Below are 19,263 nucleotides of genomic sequence, written 5' to 3'. Positions count from 1 at the left end.
TAAGAAAATATAACCATGGAGAAATTATACTGGTCTAATTTCTTTAAATATCTGTAAGTTACTCTAAAATATCTTTGCTTTCCAGAGATGTGTGTAGCTTTCCCAGCTGAACTGGCTCTGAACTCCTGACTTAAAAGAGATTTCTATTCTTCCTTTAGATCTCTAGGTAAATCTCACGAGCACATCCTAAAAGTAAGCCCTTGATCTTTGCCATCTCAAAAACCTACATTCAGCTGGAATGGGACTCTGTTCTTTCCTTGCCAAAATGTGCCTGCTTGTCTGCTCACAGATGGCCAAGGTCAGAGAACTAAACTCTACAACATGAAAATGCAATGTTAACCAAAAAGATTCAAAGGAGTTCAAATCCTAATGACCCTAAAGTTATAGTATTTAGCAGTCCAATAACCAGCCTTTGGAGAATTAAAGGACCATTTAGGACTATATAGTAATAGCCTCCCCAGTCCGGTACAGCGAGTCCGCAGAGGAACAATATGGCATTGCAGGTCACCTAGCAGAATATGCGTATTGTATAGTCCGGAAGAGAAACCTGGGTCAGCCTTTCCCAGTGGCTTCCAGGCACAGGCCTGCTTCTCCACATGATGGCCATAGGAGGAAAGGTGAATCACCGCCTGAGCCCAGGTTGTCAGGCTCCACACTGCTCTCGGCCCCTTGCCTCTGTGACTGTAAAGAACACATCCCCGACCCCTGGATACTGCCCAGGCCCTGGCATCATGGCAATTGGCTGGGCAGAGGCTACACTGCACAAAGCTCCACTGGCAAGGCTGCTGGTTAAGTTACCACACACCGCGGTGTTCTTTTTTTTTTTTTTAATCCTCACCCCAGGACATTTTTCCATTTTTTGTTCAGATAGAGTAGGTGGGAGGGAGGGAGGGGGAGAGAGGAAGAGGGAGAGGGAAAGGGAGAGAGAGAGAGAGAGAGAGAGAGAGAGAGAGAGAGAGAGAGAAACATCAACGTGAAAGGAACACATCGAGTGACCGCCTCCCACACAGCCCTGACCCAACCAGGGCCGGGGAAAAACCGCAACCGAGGTACGTGCCCTCAGTGGGAACCGAACCCAGGTCTTTCTGGACCACAGGCCAACGCTCTAACCGCTGAGCCAAACTGGCCAGGGCTCACAGTGCTCTTTTAACCTACAGACCCGTGTCCCATTGTGTGAACCAAAAATGTATATTTGATTCTTTTCCATGATGCCACAAAAAAGCAAAACATCCCATTTACCCCAAAAGCCTGTTCCTGAACTCCTGACAAAGCACACATAACACAGACCACAACACCCCAAGTGACTCCAAGCCATATGCTCCTAAGAAACATATGACTGAGTCAAGAAATGAAAAAACTTAGCATACTAAAATACGCAAAAACTATGCTAGAAAGCAGAAATATGGGAAACTTATGAAAGGATGTATAAAGAGTCCAACACCAAAAGTCCCAAAATGAATGAGTCTGCTTTGCTGTGAGCTGACATCTTGTGGGTGGGCTCAAGAACCACAGCGGACAAGGGAAGCCCTCAACCTGGTCAGGGCAGATGGAAGGGCAGAGCGGGTGAGGGCGTGGTCAGGTGGAAAGCCCACTGCCCAGCTGACAGGCGCAAGTTCCCCTGGCCCTTAGGCCAAGGTACACGTTTCCTGCCCCACTCCCAGGTGCTGCGAAAGGCTGCCTGGACTATGGCCCTGTGCCCAGGGACAGGGGTCTCTGTGTCCCCAGAGCTCAGTGGGCTCCCAGGGTCCCCCACCCACTCCCTAGAGTAGGATCCTGGACTTCCTAGTTAGGTCTTGGAACCAGCTAGCCACCTCAACTCATAAACCTGGGGTTTCTGAGGGGAAACTATTCCGAACGTCACCCGATGAAGAGGGTGGCACACTCAACGCACAGCAGAGCCCAACACCACTTTGTAGCGGCAAAAGTCAAGCAGTTTATTGGCAGGCTGCCAAGCCAGGAGACCAGGGAGCTGGCACTCAAAATCCAAACTCCCGCACAGTTTTTAATCAAGGGTTTTTAAAGGCAGAGGTTGGAGGTTAGGGGTTAGGGGTCGAAGGTGAAGCTGACTGGTTAGTTCTTGTGTAAGCCTTAGTCTGATTGGTTCAGTTCCTGACGTCATCCTGTCTGGTGCCTTCCTCACACTGGTCAGGTGATCTATCTGGGTGAAAGAGCCAACATTTGGCAAAATATCTCGTGATTGTACATTAGTGACATTATCTTAGAAGCAAAAGGCAGAAACTAAACATCTTGTGACCACTGTTATCATTTAAGCTTATCATTGTTTTGAGTTTAAAGAGCTACATTTTTCTATTATATACAGCCAAGTGCCATTTCTCCTGGAACCTGCTTTACAGGCAGGCCTTCAGAATCTATCTTATTTCCTTAATCTTTGACTCTAAACTATGTGACAGCCACAGCAATTGAAACCCTACACTTAATCTCTGGGCTCTAGGATCTAATACCTAAACATGCTTACTGTTAACTGTCGGTATCACACAGACCGCCACATTGCCAGCCACTGCTGCAGAAACTCTTTCAATAGGGGCACACATTTCATTTAACATCCCGGGACTCAGTGATCCATGGACCCAGCCGCCCACGAGGAAGACACTGGAATCTCTCTGGTGGAGGTTAGGGTAACTACATGAGCTGAGAACTCGGTTTATCAACACTGAGAGCAGGGCAAAATGTTTACTATATTTTAAAGCAGAACAACCCTCCTTTATGCAAGTTGAGGTAAATATGACTGCAAAAATGAAAAAAAAAAAAAAACAGTAATTCCCCTTATTGTAGGAATTTTACTTTGGGGATGAGTATGTGTTTTCATTCCATTCAGAAAATAAATTCTTAAACATTTCCTTAATCTTGTCAATACTGATCCTTCCTTTAAAACTAACTTTTCAAAAACAAATAAAGCCTATTTTAACCTCCTCACATTTCTTTACAAAATGTTCGCTATCGGTCTGTACTGAAAAGTTGGCACTTTGTAAAATAAACTGACATTTAGAACATTACCAATTCTAGTGCTTTGAAAGGCTACGACCATGTGCAGAAAGACGGTGTTCAAAATATTTCACACAATTCTGAACCTTAAAGAAGTTGTTCTCAAAGATTTGGGGGAGAGCAAAGCTAGATTTCCTTTCTTAACAGCCATATTTGGCATTCGTTACATTATGAAATAAGTACTTTTTAAATTAATGGTTTAAATTTCAAAACATACTTTTGAAAATCAATAGTTCTTTATGAGAATAGGGAAGTTGCTGTATATATCTTTTAAAACCCCATAGAATCTATTTTAGTCTAGATTTAATGAGTTACCATTTTAAAGAATACCAGACAAGCCCTGATCAGTTTGGCTAGCGGTTAGAGGATCAGCTCTCAGACCAAAGGGTCGCAGGTTCAATTCCATTCAAGGGCACTTACTTGGGTTGCAGGTTTGATCCCCTGCCTGAATCCAGGTTATGTGGAAGGCAACCAATCGCTGTTTCTCTTCCTCTCTCCCTCCCTTTCATTCTCTCTCTAAAAAAAAAAGAAAAAATATCTTTAGATGAGGATTAACAACAACAACAACAAAATAATAAAGAGTGGACCAGACAAGAGGATCTTTATTTTGATCATTATATTAAGATCCTAATTTTATCTTAACTTAATTTTAAATAACCCAAAATAATGATTACCATATAAACCAGCATTTCAATCTGAGTTATAGGCAATATATATCTATATATCTCTATATATACATATATATATATATATTAAATGTATAATAGTATTAAATATGTACTTTTCAACTTAATGTATTCATAAACACATAAGAAAAATATAAAATGTATCTAGGTGCTGTTATTTTATACAATAAAGCCCTATTCAAAAAGAAATGGTATACCAGATTCAATACTAAACTTTGCATGAAAAGACAACTACTTTTGTATATTTTTACAAAAACTTAGGTAATTCTAATAATCGCTTATTTTAATTGTTTTAGAGTTTTTATTATTTTTCATTATTTCATCTTTGTGACCATTTTTTAATCTGCTTTACTCCAAGTGTAAATTATAGTTCATTAACTTCTGGTGGCTTTCCACTAGTAAATTACTACCTAAAATTTTTTCCAAGATCAATTACTTTAACAAACACTGTACAGTCAAAAGGGATGTCTCTAAATCAGAGTTTAAATTAAATATTTCTATAGCTTAAGACATCCATTTCAGGCACAAAAACATGTGGCAGTTTTTGTAGTTTGATGTTAATTCAAATGGGTGCTACATTTCAGGTGCATTGATTTATTATTTCTTAGATGTGTCAAAAAGTAATAAATGGAGCCACTTTATAATGGAGCCAAAGCTGCCATGCCAGAGAAACTACTTTTATGTATTATACCTCAAACCTGTGAAATATTAAAACAGGGCAAAATAACCTTTGGACCGGGCCTAAAGCAACATTGTGCCCCAAAGAACTCTTTGCAAAGATAACAAGAAAGCAGTTATTATAACTAATAGACTGAAAATTAAAAACATTGTTCAATATTAGCATCCCTATGCTGTGTTACCTGTACCAATGGAAATGCTTTTCTTCTACCGATGTAATTGTTCCCCTTCCCTTTCTCCTTGCCTTTGTCTCCTAACTGGAACAGTACTTGGGCTTTTGCCTGAACCAGTACATCCCAAATAGATATTCTTTGACCTCAAATAAATGCTTATGGCCATTCATTTCCAAAGGCCTTTTTATTTTTAGCTTAACAGACAAAAGAAGGCAAGAGGTCGATCCTCCTCCCCAGTACAGTAATAATTGTATATTGGTGTCACAGTGTTTATTCTAAATCAAGATTACTAAGAGTACTGTAAACAGTTCTACCTTTATCCAAAGGAGGTATATTTCAAGTAACAAATTTTACTAAAAGCTTAACTGCTTTACGCCCTGGCCAGTTTGGCTCAGCGGTTAGAGCGTCGGCCTGCGGTCTGGAGAGGCCCGGGTTCGGTTCCCGCTAAGGGCACGTACTTCGGTTGCAGTTTGTCCCTGGCCCTGGTTGGTCGTGCGGTGGCAGCCACTCGATGTGTCCCTTCACGTCGATGTTTCTCTCTCTCTGTCTCTTCCTCTCTCTCCCTCCCACTCTATCTGTACAAAAAATGGAAAAATGTCCTCGGGTGAGGATAAAAAAAAAAAAAAAAAGCTTAACTGCTTTATTAGGTATAACTTTCAGCATATAATGTTTAGAAAATACTGCTTCTCTAGAGCACGGAGTGGCAAACTTTCTATAAATGTCCAGATAATAAATATGTTAGACTTTTCCATATAGTCTCTCTTGCATCTACTCACCTTTGCACCTGTAGCAGAAAAGCAATCACAGATACATGTAAATGAACACCCATGGCTGTGTTCCAATAAAACTTTTTTTATGGACAATGAAATATGAATCTCATATAATTCTCATGTGTCGCAAAAGAGTATTCTTTTGAATTTTTCCAAATGTTGACAAATGTAAAAATTATTTTTAGTTCTCACGCCCTACAAAAACAGGTTTCAGGCTGAATTTGGCCCAAGGGCTGAATATGCCTACCCTTATTCAGTAGTGAAACCAACCCTACCTCCTTAAAGATTATCATTACAAAACAACTCATTGTACTAGTCATGTGCAGGAAAATAAGAAAATTGAAGAAAGACAAATTACCAAGGCATGACCAAGGTGTGAAGGAACCAAGTCCTCATCCAGAATGCCAACCTGCCCTGCTCATGCATAGCCACCTAATCTGGGCATCCACCATGGGTGGCAGACCCCGTGTAGGCAGTCCTGCCGTGTGTAGGGCACCCATCTTGTTCTGAGCAGCATTTACTTGCTGAGCATGTTTCATCATCCATCAAGTCACCACTATCCACTGTGGCTCAGAGTGGGACAGGATGCCACCTTTTCATCCACCACCTACTGTGCTTGGAGTCCAGCTTCCCTGACTCTACTGGCCCAGAGGACTCTAGCAGCTGATATGCGCTCTGCCTCCTCGAAGGAGGTTGGGAACCCGCGGCTAGCTCCCAGGGCTCACAGCCAAGGCCTACCAGATTACTACTCTGGTGCTTCAATTCACCAACTTATTTTGGTGGTCACAAAACATTTTAAAGAACCTTTTTGGCCCACTATGTGAAATGTGGGCCTTTATAGCAGACAGGAGGGATGGAAGAAATTTAGAATTACCGGCTCACCTGTCTGCCAAGACCTCCCAAACCCCCAGGAGCTGAAATATAAAGTGCAGCGTAAAAGGGTGTGCAAGTGGCCTTTACTTTTAAAAGGGCATTTGTACAAAGGCACAAGTAAATACGGTCAAGTCTGGGCAAACACCTCCCAGAGTCCGGTTAAGAGAAAAGGACAGCAGGCCAAGGTCCCACCCACTTTCCTCTGAGAAACGCCCCCAACGCCACCCCACACCCGGAAGGCACCCACAGTCCAGCGCCTTTCTTAGGGGCAATATGGTGGGATGCTTCCTCCTTTCCCTGAGACCTGAGGGGTCTCCAGCAAGTTGCAAAGGCTAAAACACGATGTATACAGTTAAAAACACATCCGAGGTCTTACAGCCTCATACAGTAGTCAGGAGCCTTTTTCTTAGAGAAAACTGCTAGTCAGAGTCTTGCGGATTTTTTTCCATTCTGACCCTGGGGTAGAATTCAAGAGGCCGCTAGGAAGGCCTGAGCGACGACAAAACGGGCCGGGAAGTTAGGTGCTTTGCCAGGGCTCACCACGCTTGCTCACAGGATATGTCTAGGTGCGACTTCACGACTGAGCGGCTCCCTCCTTTCCTTCTGCGCTCCCCTCACTCCAGGTGGACCACGCTCAGCAAAGCGTCGGGGCAAGTCACCCGGCGTGGCCCCCTTCCCACGGTCCCTCGAAGCGTTCTGGGGCGCCGCGGGGCCGAGGGCCCACGGACGGCTCAGACAGCGTCCGTGGGCCGCGCGTAGCGCAGAGTGTAGTTGGCCCCCGCGTTGTTGTCCCAGTACTCCCCTTGGGCACAGCGGTAGCAGACTGCGAAGTGGACGGCTACGTCTGGCGCGTTGATGTCCTCCCCGTCCTTGGGCTGCAGACCCGGGGGCAAGCACAGAGAGAAGTGAAAGCGCTCAGCACTCTGTTCCTCCTCGGCACCTCCGCTCCCAGGTTCCCTCGACGGCGTCTCCTGCCGCTGTAGCTCCACTGGTTCAGGTTGCAATTCTGCGGGCACGTCCAGGAAGGAGCGCCACTCAGTGAAAGTGTAGCGCACGGCCACGGCCCTCGGCCCGGGGCAGCCCAGAACCCGGCCGGAACCTGTCACCTCCGCGCCCCAGGGAACCGAACAGTGCACGCGCTCCAGGCACACGCGTTGCCGCCGCAGGCGCTCGGCCGCGGCGCCAGGCCCGGGAAGCTCGAAGAGAGGACGGAGGCGTGGAGGCGGCGCGGAGAGCGGCACAGCAGCCGCCGCCAGCAGGCCCGGGAGCTGCTGCAGGTCCTCGGCGCTCATGGGGAAGCTGCGGAGGCGGGAGAGCACCGCTGGCGGCACCTGCGGCTCCTCGGCCTCGCTGAAGTGCTTAATGCTGGCCAGGCTGAGCCCCAGCGTGTCCGCAAACTGCACTCGCTTCTTGCACTTGGCGCAGCAACCACCCGGGCTGTGCGGCGTGTCCTCCGCCCTCTCGCCACCCTCCGCGCCCAGCCCCAGAGCGAGCTGCTGTCGCTGCTGCAGGAACTTGGCTGCCTGTAATATCGGGTCGGCGGGCAGCGAGAAGGAACGCGCACGGCGGCGGCGGCGATATTCCATTAGCTCCTCCTGCTCCTGGAGGGCAGCCTTCTCCTCCGGGGACAAGAGCTCGGCGTCGGGGGTCCCGGGCTCCGCTGTGCTGCCGCCGTCCCTGCCACCCTCCATGCAGAAGACGCCCGCGGCGGGCAGCTCCTGGGCTGGCGAGGGTTCTTCAAAGGGCGCGGGTCCCTTTGTAGCCTCCAAAGTTAGCAGCTGCGCCTCCTGGGGCTCCATGAAGCAGTCTGACCTCGGAACCTATCTGGGTTGCGAACCTCCGGCTCAAGACTCTTCTGGAGACTTAGCACCTTGGGTCGTTGACGGTGTGCAGCGCCCACCCCGGGCTCCAGCGCAGAACGCAGTTCCACGTGGGAGCCTCGGGGTTTTAGCGGCGGCTGCCTGGGCGGAGTGGGAGGAGGATGCGGGCTAGGAGCCAGCTGCCGGCCAGGCCTCCTCGGGATTGAACCTGCCGGTGACAGGGGAGGGCCTGGGGCGAGGAGGCGCGGGGCTAGAGCCGCGGGCGGGGTTTCCAAAATCTCCGGCAGAAAGTGGGAGGTGGCTTTCTGGAAGTCGGGGGCTCCCCTCACCTCCCTCCCACTCCAGCGCGGCCCGCGGCAGTCCTGCCCCCGGAGCTCCTGGATGAACTCGTGCTCAGTTTTCGTTGACACTGGTGTGAGCAGTCTTCCTCCAGCCAGTAAAGTTAGCCCACAGGTCCTGACCAATATGCCCTCTGAGGGTCGCAGAGCGGGCTCCTGCGGGCTGTCGCATTGGCCCAGGAAGCCCGCGGGGCAGGGGAGCAATCGAGGAACACTCGCCCGCGGGGAAGCTGGGAGGCAGCCTGGCCGCGCGAGCCGAGAGCGTGGGGCGCCTCCCTCTCGTCTTCTCCCTTTTTTCCAAAATCCTCAGGGCTCCCGGGCTCCAATCCCAGTCCGAAGCCCGAACCGGCCGGGCGCGCTCGCCTCTTGCCGCTTCCGAAAGCAGCGCGCCGTGGGCCTGGGGCGGGGAAGGTGCGGGGACGCGCGGAGAAGCGGACGGAGCAGCGAGCCGAGAGCTGCCGGAGGCCATTCGCGCGGGGCCCGGGAGCACGTCCCGCCCCTCCCCTTGTCCCGCCCGCCGCTGGGAGTCCGCGAGTACCGCCCCTACCGCGCCCGCACGCAGGGAGTGGGGGCCTGACGCGCTCCGGACAGGGAGGTCGCGGTCCTGCAGCTCTGCGAGCGTCCGCGGGACTTCCGAAGGAATGCGGAACCTGGGGGTAGAGAGGACTGCAAAAGTGTTTTTTGTTGTTGTTTTTGTTTTCAAGGCTAACTTTACTTTGATCTAAGGCAGGAGCTGTTGTGAAAACATCGCTGAAACCACCCTAGAGTTCTGATTCGGTTAGTCTGAAGTGGTGTCCATAGTATTTCTAACAAGGGCATGCTGATGCGGGGCTCTAGAGACCGAATTTTGGGGACTGGGTAAAACATCTATGTTAACGGTGTGCAGTTACTTGTATAAAACATTGGAGATTCTAGAAATATAGATCCACTATTTTAAAAAAAGCAAAGCCCCCCTACTCAGGTCATTAAACGCAGGCAAAATAACTAAACCTTATGATCTGGCATAAAGGGGCTAGGGCTTTAGGGATTTTAGGCATTTGGGTGTGGGGGCAGGTAAAAGAGATGGTAAGGAGCTTATTAATAGCTAATATTGATTGAGGGCCCAGTGGTTAATTATGCTAAGGGCTCCCCTCTTATTCCCAGAACGACCCTGTGAAGTAGGAGTCACATTATCCCTGCTCTACATGTGGGACATAAAAGTATAGGAAAGTTTTTTTCATTGCCTGGGTCTTATAACTAGTTTGTTGTGGGATTTGAACCCAGGCAATTTAGAGGAAAGATTTCTTCCATGTCTACTAAACCAGGGCTGGGGGTAGTATTCATGAGGAAGGATCTCTACTTGAGGGTCCTCCCCTGACCAGTGGGGAAAGCCATGATTGCATCTCAATTTGGGGGCTTACAAAAAGTACCAGATATACATGACATGTTTTCCTAGGATAACTCCAAGATTTGAGAAAGAAAACATTGTTTTTACATCTAAGTAAACATCAATATGTTATGAAGTTAAATACAAAATTTGCAAACTATTTTAAAGATAAAATGGGACCTCAAAGAGAGTTTGAGGTTGTGCTGACTCTCTGGGCTACAATCCTCATCAGGGTACCTGCCTACTCCAGGGCAGGGCCTAGAGAGACATGAGGCATGTAAGGAGCGGATTTTAAGGAGGCATTACTCTCAAGGTCATGCAGTGCCCTGGTCCCAGCCTTGTCCTTTTCTCCTCTGGTGGAACGTTAAAAGTACTCACTCTCGTGGATCTCAATGTACAGTGCTGTAGGAGACCACCATTAAACAAAAAGTCAGGCAGGCAAATAGAGACTCAGCCACTCTGGCAGATGCTAGAAGGCAGGATCTGATCCGGTCGGAAGGCCAGGGAAGCCTCTGTAGGAAGGTGAGTGGGAGTGAACAGCTAGGACTGCAAGGAAGAACATTTTAGACCGAATGCAGCCCTGGATGGGAGGCAATGTGGAAGAGCAGGACTGGAGAAGGCCTCTGTGGCCCAAGGGCAGAGAGGATGAAGCTGACAGAGCTCGGAATGGAGGGGTAGGAAGGGGCCACTCAGGGCCTTGAGCAATGAGAAGCCACTTGAAGGATTTTTAATCATGGGTGTGATTAACTAGATTTAAGTTTTGAAAGATCATTCTGAAAGCAGGATGAAAATCAGATTGTAGGAGACAGAAACTGTGTTAAGAAGCTGTTAGGAGACTGTTGCAATCTTTCAAGTGAAGAAGGGTGATCATGCCTTGGTCGAGAGAGGTGGCGATGGAGGGGTGGACAGATTTTAGAGCTATTTCAGAGCAAAAACCAACATTACATGCTGATGAACCAATGTAGGGGTAGGTGAGGGGGAGAGAGGTGCCTTTTAGGATTTGGACATGAGCAGTTGGATGGAGGCAGTAGAGGTCACTGTGGCAAGGACCACTAGAGGAGGAACAGAGGGAGTGCAAGACCATGAAGCCCATTTGGGGCAGGTCAAGCTTAATGGGTTGGCGGGTTCTTTGACCACAGTTCATCAACAACAACTGGATGTCCAACAATTCATATCTGATTCTAACTACCTGGAGTTAAGGGGCTACAAGTTAAGGGGCTCCCTCCCACAAAAATGCCCCCAATTCAGATGCCAACTCCAAATGCTGTGCCCAGGCCACCACACTTTGGTTCAGCCATGGGGTTCCCACAGTCCTATACTCAGGTTTGATAATCTACCAGAATGACTCACAGAACTCAGGTGAAGAGGGTCAGAATATGCTACCCCAAAATATGTCATTTTGGCATAAGTATTATTTTGAGCTGAAGACAGTTAAGAAACAGACAAAGGAGAAACACTCTGTGCTCCCACTTTTGGCCTGGCATAAATTTCTCCTCGTAAAGTTAACATAAGTTCCCATTTGTAAATGTGTCTCCATCTCTTTCTTTTTTTAAAAGATATAATTGATATATCACATTACATTAGTTCTAGATGTACAACATAATGATTCAATAATTTGTATATATTATGAAATGATCACTACAATAAGTCTAATTAACATTCATCACCACATATAGCTAAATTTTTTTCTTGTGATGAGAACTTTTAAGATCTACTCTCTTAGTAACTTTCAAATATACAATATAGTATTATTAACATTAGTCATCATCTATATATTATATCCACGATTTATTTATGATGTAACTGGGAATTTGTCCCTTTTGACCACCTTCACTCATTTCACTCATCCCTTCCCCCAGATCTTGCAGCCACCAATCAGTTCCCTATATCCATGAGTTTGGTGTTGTTTTATTTGTTTAGAATCTACATATAAGTGAGATCATACGCTATTTGTCTTTCTCTGACTTAATGCACTTAGCATAATGCCCTCAAGGTTCATCCATGTTGTCACATATAGCAAGATTTTATTCTTTTTTTTTTTTTAAAGCAGCTTTTATTTATTTATTTATATATTTATTTTTTTATCCTCACCTGAGGACATTTTTGCATTTATCTTCAGACAGAATGGGAGGGAGAGAGGGAGGGAAGAAAGAGAGAGAAACATCGATGTGAGAGAGACACATCGACTGGTTGCCACCCACATGACCCTAACTGGTGCCGGGGACAAACTGCAACCGAGGTACATGCCCTTAGCAGAAACTGAACCCGGGACTCTCTGGTCTGCGACCCGACGCTATAACCGCTGAGCCAAATCGGCCAGGGCTGTACCATATATTCTTTATCAGTTCATCCGTTGATGGACACTGAGATTACTTCAACATCTTTGGCTATTGTAAACAATGCTGTAATGAACATTCAGATGCGTGTATCTGTTTTAATTAGTGTTTTGGGTTTCTTGGATAAATATCCAGAAGTGGAATTGCTGGATATTTCTTTGTTTTAAAGTCTATTTGTCTGATATAAGTATTGCTGCCCCAGTATTTTTAAATTTCCATTTTCATGAAAAATCTTTTTTCATCCCTTTTCTTTCAATCCATGTGTGTCTTTTGATCTGAAGTGAGTTTCTTATAAGCAGCATATTCATTCAGCCACCCTATGTCTTTTCAGTGGAACATTACTCCATTTACTTCTGTTTATGGCTGAATAATACTCCACTACTTATATACCACATCTGTATCCATTCATCTGTTGAGGATACTTAGGTTTTTCCCATGTCGTAGCAATTATAAATAATGCTTCAATGAACATGGGATTCAGAGTTCGAGTTTTAGTTTCCTTTGAGTAAATACCCAGAGATGGAATTGCTAAATCATATGGTAGTTCTATTTTTATTTTTTTTGAGAAAACTTCATACTGTTTTCCATAGTGCCTGCAACAATTTGTATTTCCACTAACAGTACACAAGTGTTCCCCTTCCTCCACATCTTCCTTGTCTTTTTTTATAATAGTCATTTTACCAGGTATGAGGCATTATCTCACTGTAGTTTTGATTTGCATATTCCTGATAACAGGCAGTGTTCAGTACCTTTTTGTGTACCCATTGGTCATCTGTAAATCTTCTTTGGGAAAATGTCCATTCAGATCTTCTACCCAATTTTTTATCGAATTGTTTGGTATTTGTTTGCTACTGAGTTATATCAGTTCCTTACTTATTTTGGATATTAACCCCTCATCAAATATATACTTGCAAATATATTCTCTCATTTAGTAGTTTACAATTTCATTTTATTGCCGTTTTTTGTTTGTTTTGCTGTGCAGAAGCTTTATAGTTTGATGTAGTCCTATTTGTTTCTTGTTTATTTTTGTTGCCTATGTGTTTGGTGTCAGATTCAAAAAAGCAATGCCAAGACAAATGTCAAGGAGCTTACTGCTTATATTTTCTTTTAGGAGTCTTATAGTTTCAGTTTTTAAGTTCAAATCTTTGATCTATTTCGAATTAATTTTTGTATATGGTATAAAATAATGGTTCAGTTTGCCCCACCCAACTTTCAGGCCCATCCAAGCTGTTGCCACTTGCTTAACCATAGGATTGGCCTGTCTTTGACCCTGCTTCAGGTTTTTCCTAAATTCTTTCAAACGAGCAGCATCTGGTCTCAGATAGCCCCATACCTCTCCTTAAGTAATACACAGCAACAAACACAGGGAGGCAGACAAAATGAGGAGACAAAGAAACAGGTACCAAATGAAAGAACAGAACAAAACCCCAAGAAAAGAACTAAGCGAAATGGAGATAAGCAACCTAACAGATGCTGAGTTCAAAATACTGCTTATTATAAGGATGCTCAATGAACTTAGTGAGGGCCTCAAGAGCATAAAAAAGGACCAGTCAGAAAGTATGGATGCACAGTCAGAATTGAAGGAGGCATTAACTGAAATAAAGAATAATTTACACAGATTCAGTAGTAGAGTAGGTAAATCCAAGAAGCAAACCATCGATTTGGAATATAAGGAAGCAATAAACGCCCAATCAGAACAGCAAAAAGAAAAAAGAATCCAAAAAAGTGAGGATAGTGTAAGGAGCCTCTGGGACAACTTCAAGCGTGCCAACATTCGCATCTTGGGGGTGCCAGAAGGAGAAGAGAGAGAACAAGAAATCGAAAACCTGTTTGAAACAATAATGGCAGAAAACTTTCCTAACTTGGTGAAGGAAACAGACATACAAGTCCAGGAAGCATAGAGTCCCAAACAAGGTGATCCCCAAGAGGCCCACACCAAGACACATCATCATCAAAATGCAAAAGGTTCAAGACAAAGAGAGAATCTTAAAAGCAGCAAGAGAAAGGCAGCTAGTTACCTACAAGGGAGTTCCCATAAGACTTCTCAAAAGAAACTTTGCAGGCCAGTAGGGAGTGGCAAGAAATATTCAGAGTGATGGAAAGCAAGAACCTACAACCAAGATTACTCTATCCTGCAAAGCTGTCATTTAGAATCAATGGTCATATAAAGACTTTCCCAGACAAGAAAAAGTTAAAGGAGTTCATCACCACCAAACCGTTATTATATGAAATGTTGAAGGGTCTTTTTGAAGAAAAAGATAACATATATGAACAAACAAAATGGCAATGAATACATTTCTGTCAACAATGGAATCTACAAACAAAATGAACAGGTAGAACAGAAACATTCTCATAGATACAGAGAACATTTTGTTGGTTGCCAGATGGGAGGGGGGTTGGGGGAATGGGTGAAAAAGGTGAAGAGATTAAGAAGTACAAATTCATTGCTAGACTGATAAACCTCAAAGGGAAAGGGGTTGGGGGTGGGGTGGGAAGAAATAAACCAAAGAACTTATATGCATAACCAATGGACACAGACAATAGTGTGGGGAAAGGTGGGAGGGGGGCGGGAGTGGGGAGGAGGGGGTCAATGGGGGAAAAATGTGGAACATCTGTAATACATTTTACATTCAACAATAAAGATTTTAAAAAATAAATAAATAATGATTCGTTTTCATTCTTTTGCATGTAGTTGACAGTTTTCCAAATATCATTTATTGAAGAGACTGTCCTTTCTCTATTATGTATTCTTGGCGCCTTTGGTATAAATTAATTTACCATACATGAGTGGGTTTATTTCTGGGCTCTGTATTCTGTTTCATTGAGTTATGTACCTATTTTTATACCTACAAAAGTGGTGAGACCACTCTCCTTCAGAATAGTATTGGAAGTCCTAATCCCAGCAATTAGATAAGAAAAAGAAATAAAAAGCATCCAAATTGGAAAGAAAGAAGTAGAAATGTCATTATTTGCAAATGACATGGTACTGTATATAGAGAACCCTAAAAGTTCCACCAAAAAAACCTACTAGAACTGATAAATGAATTTATTAAAGTATCAGGGTACAAAATAAATATTTTGAAGTCAGTTGCAATTTTATACATCAATAGGAAACTATCAGAAAGAGAAATTTAAGAAAACAATTCCATTTACAGTTACATAAAAAATAATAAAATAGGCCCTGGCCAGTTTGGCTCAGCGGTTAGAGTGTTGGCCTGCGGTCCGGAGAGACCCGGGTTCGGTTCCCGCTAAGGGCACGTACTTCGGTTGCAGTTTGTCCCCGGCCCTGGTTGGTCGTGCGGGTGGCAGCCACTCGATGTGTCCCTTCACGTCGATGTTTCTCTCTCTCTCTCCCTTCCTCCCTCTCCCTCCCTCCCACTCTATCTGTACAAAAAATGGAAAAATATCCTCGGGTGAGGATTAAAAAAATAAATAAATAAAAAAAATAATAATAATAAAATAGATAGGAATAAATTTAACCAAGGAAATAAAATACCTGTACTCAGAAAATTAAAAGACATTTAAAGCCCTGGCCGGTTTGGCTCAGTGTTGGACCATCAGCCTGCGGACTAGAGAGTCCCAGGTTCAGTTCCCACTATGGGCACGTACCAAAAAACCAAAAAAACAAAACAGAAACTTTTAGCCCTGGCCAGTTTCACTCAGCAGTTAGAGCATTGGCCTGCGGTCCAGAGAGACCCGGGTTCGGTTCCCAGTAGGCGCATACCTTGGTTGCAGTTTGTCTCCAGCCCTGGTTGGTTGTACGGGTGGCAGCCACTCGATGAGTCCCTTTTATGTCGATGTTTCTCTCTCTCTCTTTCTCTCTCTCCCTCCCACTCTATCTGAACAAAAAATGGAAAAATGTCCTAGGGTGAGGATTAAAAAAAAAAAAAAAAAGGCATTTAAAAAGATAAAATTAAATGAAAGCATATACCATGCTCTTGGATAGGAAAACTTTAATATCATTAAAATATTCATATTTCCCAAAGCAATCTACAGATGTAATGCAATCCCTATCAAAATACCAGTGGTGTTTTTCACAGAACTAGAAAAATAATCCTAAAATTTATATGGGAACCACAAAAGATCCTGAACAGCCTCAGCAATCTGGAGAAAGAACAAAGAACAATGTTAGAGGTATCATGCTAGCTAATTTCAAACTATACTACAAGGCCATAGTAATCAAAACAGCATGGTATTGGCATAAAAACAGACACATAGATCAGTGAGACAGAATAGAGAACCCAGAAATAAACCCATGCCGAGATGGCCAATTAGAGGAAGGAGACAAGAACATACAGTAGGGTAAAGACATGCTGGTCAATAAATGGTTTGGTGAAAATTGGATAGATACGTGCAAAAAAATGAACTGGACCACTTTCTTACACCATTTACAAGAATGAACTCAAAATGGATTAAAGACTTAAATATACTTAAGACTCAAAGCCATAAAACTTCTAGAAGAAAACACAGGCAGCAAACTCTTTGACACTACTCTTAGCAGAGGTTTTCTTGTGTAGGTTTTTCTTACAGATCTTCTTAGGCAAGAGTAACAACAACAACAAAATAAATAAATGGTACTACATCAAACTAAAAAGGTTTTGCACAGCAAAGGAAACTATTAACAAAATGAAAAGACAACCTACTGAATGGAAGAAATTTGCCAATGATATATCCAATAATGGGTTAATATCCAAAATTTATAAAGAACTCATACGACTCATCATCAAAAAAAACCCAAACAATCCAGTTTAGCCCAGGCTGATTTGGCTCAGCAGTTGGAGCATGGGCCCATGGACCGAAGGGTTGTGGGTTCATTTCGTTCAAGGGCACATACCTGGGTTGCAGGTTCACTCCTTGGCCCTAGTTGGGGTCATGCAGGACACAATCAATCAGTGTGTCTCTTATATCAATGTTTCTCTTTCTCTCTCTCTCCCTCTTTTCTTTCCCCCCTCCCTCTCTCCCTTTCACTCTATCTAAAATCAATGGGGAAAAAATCCTTGAGTGAGGATTAACCAAACACAAACAAACAAAAAAATCCAGTTTAAAAAATGAACACAGGATCTGAATAGACATTTCTCCAAAGAAGACATACAGATGGCCAATAGTCATATAAAAAGATGCTCAAAATCACTAATCATCAGAGAAATGCAAATTAAAACCACAATGAGATATCACCTCCCACCTGTCAGAATGGCTATCATCAATAAACCAACAAACTGTAAGTGTTGGCAAGGATGTGGGGAAAAGGGAACCAATGTGCACTGTTAGTGAGAATGCATTTTGGTGCAGCCACTATGGAAAACAGTATGGAAGTTCCTTTAAAAATTAAAAATGGCCCTGGCTGGTTTGGTTCAGCAGTTGGAGCGTCAGCCCACGGACCAGAGAGTCCCAGGTTTGGTTCCCGCTAAGGGCGCGTACCTCAGTTGCAGTTACAGTTTGTCCCCCGCCCGGATGGGGTTGTGTGGGTGGCAACCAATCGATGTGTCTCTCTCACATCAATGTTTCTCTCTCTCTTCACCTCTCTTCCTCCCACTCTATCTGAAGATAAATACAAAAAATATCCTCAGATGAAGATTAAAAAAAATTAAATAAAAATAAAAATAAACTGCCTCAATGATCCAGCAAGTCCACTTCTAGGTATATATTCAACAAAACCCAAAACACTAACTTAAAAAGATATATGCACCCATGTGTTTATTGTGGTATTAGATATGGAAGCCACCCAAGTGCCCATCAGTACACAAGTGGATAAAAAAGCTGTGGTACATACAGTATGGGGCAAAAGTAGGTTTACAGTTGTGAGTTTGTGAAACAGAGTTTATTCTTGCATTATTATTTATTAATCATTGTATTATTTTTCATACAAACAACTGTAAACCTACTTTTGCTCCACTGCATATGTACAGTGGAATATTAGCCATAAAAAAGAACAAGCCCTGTCTGGTGTGGCTCAGTTGGTTGGAGCATCATCCCATACACCAAAATGTGGCAGGTTTGATGCCTGGTCAGGTCACATACCCAGGTTGCATATTTAATCCCAAGTCGGGCACTTGCGGGAGGCAGCCCATTTATGTTTCTCTCACATTGATGGTTCTCTTTCTTTCTCTCTCCTTTCCTCTCTCTAAGTTCAATCAAAACATAATAAAATAAATTAATAAAGAATAAAAAAATAAAAAGCTGCTCACACCAAGCAAATAGCTTTTGGGTAAAATAAGCACAAAATCTTACAACATGGATGGAGCTGGAAGGTATTATGCTAAGTGAAATAAGTCAGACAGTGAAAGACAAATACCATATGATTTCCCTTATATGTGTAATCTAAAGAACAAAATAAATGAAAAGGCAAAACAAGAACAAACTCGTAGACACAAAGAACAGATTGATGGTTGCCAGATGGAAGGGTGTTGAGAGACGGGGTGAAAATGGTGAAGTGATTAAGAAGTGCAAATTGGTAGTTACAGAATAGTCACAGGGATGTAAAGTACAGCACAGGGTATGTAGTCAGTAATATTGTAATAACTGTGTAGGGTGCCAGGTGGGTACTTGAGTTACTGTGGGGATCACTTCATATATTATTGTCTAATCATCATGCTGTACACCTGACACTAACAAAATTATATTGAATTTCAACTGTAATTGAAAAATAAAATTATAAAAATAAAAGCCAAGTGGGTGGTTCTAGGCTCCCAGAGCCTCCCTCCCACACTCCTCGGCTGTGGCTGGCCAAGGCCTCTCCTGCCACCACCGCCCCACTTCTCAGAGCTGCTGCTGTCCCTAGAGGTTGGGTAGGAGACAACAGAAAATGGAAGGAAACTTCATCCTGACCTCTTGTCACTTGTAAGGCCTTTAGACGAACTGTAAAAATTCAAAAAATAAATTAATAGAACAGGATATGATGAGGATGTTATGCTAAACAATAGGTAAACATCTGTAATAAACATCTGTAAGCCAAAAGCAATGTGATGTGACTGATTTCTCAGGAAAGAGGGCTTCCAAAGCAAGCTGATTGCTCCCTGCTACCATCGCAAGGTTTGGGGGGCTGGGTGTTTCAAGATGGCAGCAGAGTAAATGGATAATTCTTGCACCGCTTCCCAGAGCCAAACTGGAAATAAAACTAAATTGGGGAACATTCACCTAGAATTACCAACTGAACACTAGCTGATAACTTTTAAACAAGGAAGAACAGAAACCACCTGGAGATTGGTAGGAAGGTAACGAGA

The 19,263-nt window shown here is 43.9% G+C and overlaps 1 protein-coding gene across 1 annotated transcript; it reads right to left on the bottom strand.

The window, feature by feature from the left end:
- Window positions 1–6,914: 6,914 nt before the first annotated feature.
- PPP1R3G (protein phosphatase 1 regulatory subunit 3G) lies at window positions 6,915–7,982 on the bottom strand. The gene has a single exon (XM_036255106.1). The coding sequence runs from the start codon at window positions 7,980–7,982 to the stop codon at window positions 6,915–6,917; it is 1,068 nt and encodes a 355-aa protein (XP_036110999.1).
- Between the last annotated feature and the right edge of the window lie 11,281 nt (window positions 7,983–19,263).

Source organism: Molossus molossus, unplaced genomic scaffold (genome assembly GCF_014108415.1).
Source record: "Molossus molossus isolate mMolMol1 unplaced genomic scaffold, mMolMol1.p scaffold_m16_p_12, whole genome shotgun sequence".
In the NCBI taxonomy this organism is placed as follows: domain Eukaryota; kingdom Metazoa; phylum Chordata; class Mammalia; order Chiroptera; family Molossidae; genus Molossus; species Molossus molossus.
Note: the sequence above shows the minus strand (reverse complement) of the source record. Positions and strands in the feature narration are given on the sequence as shown.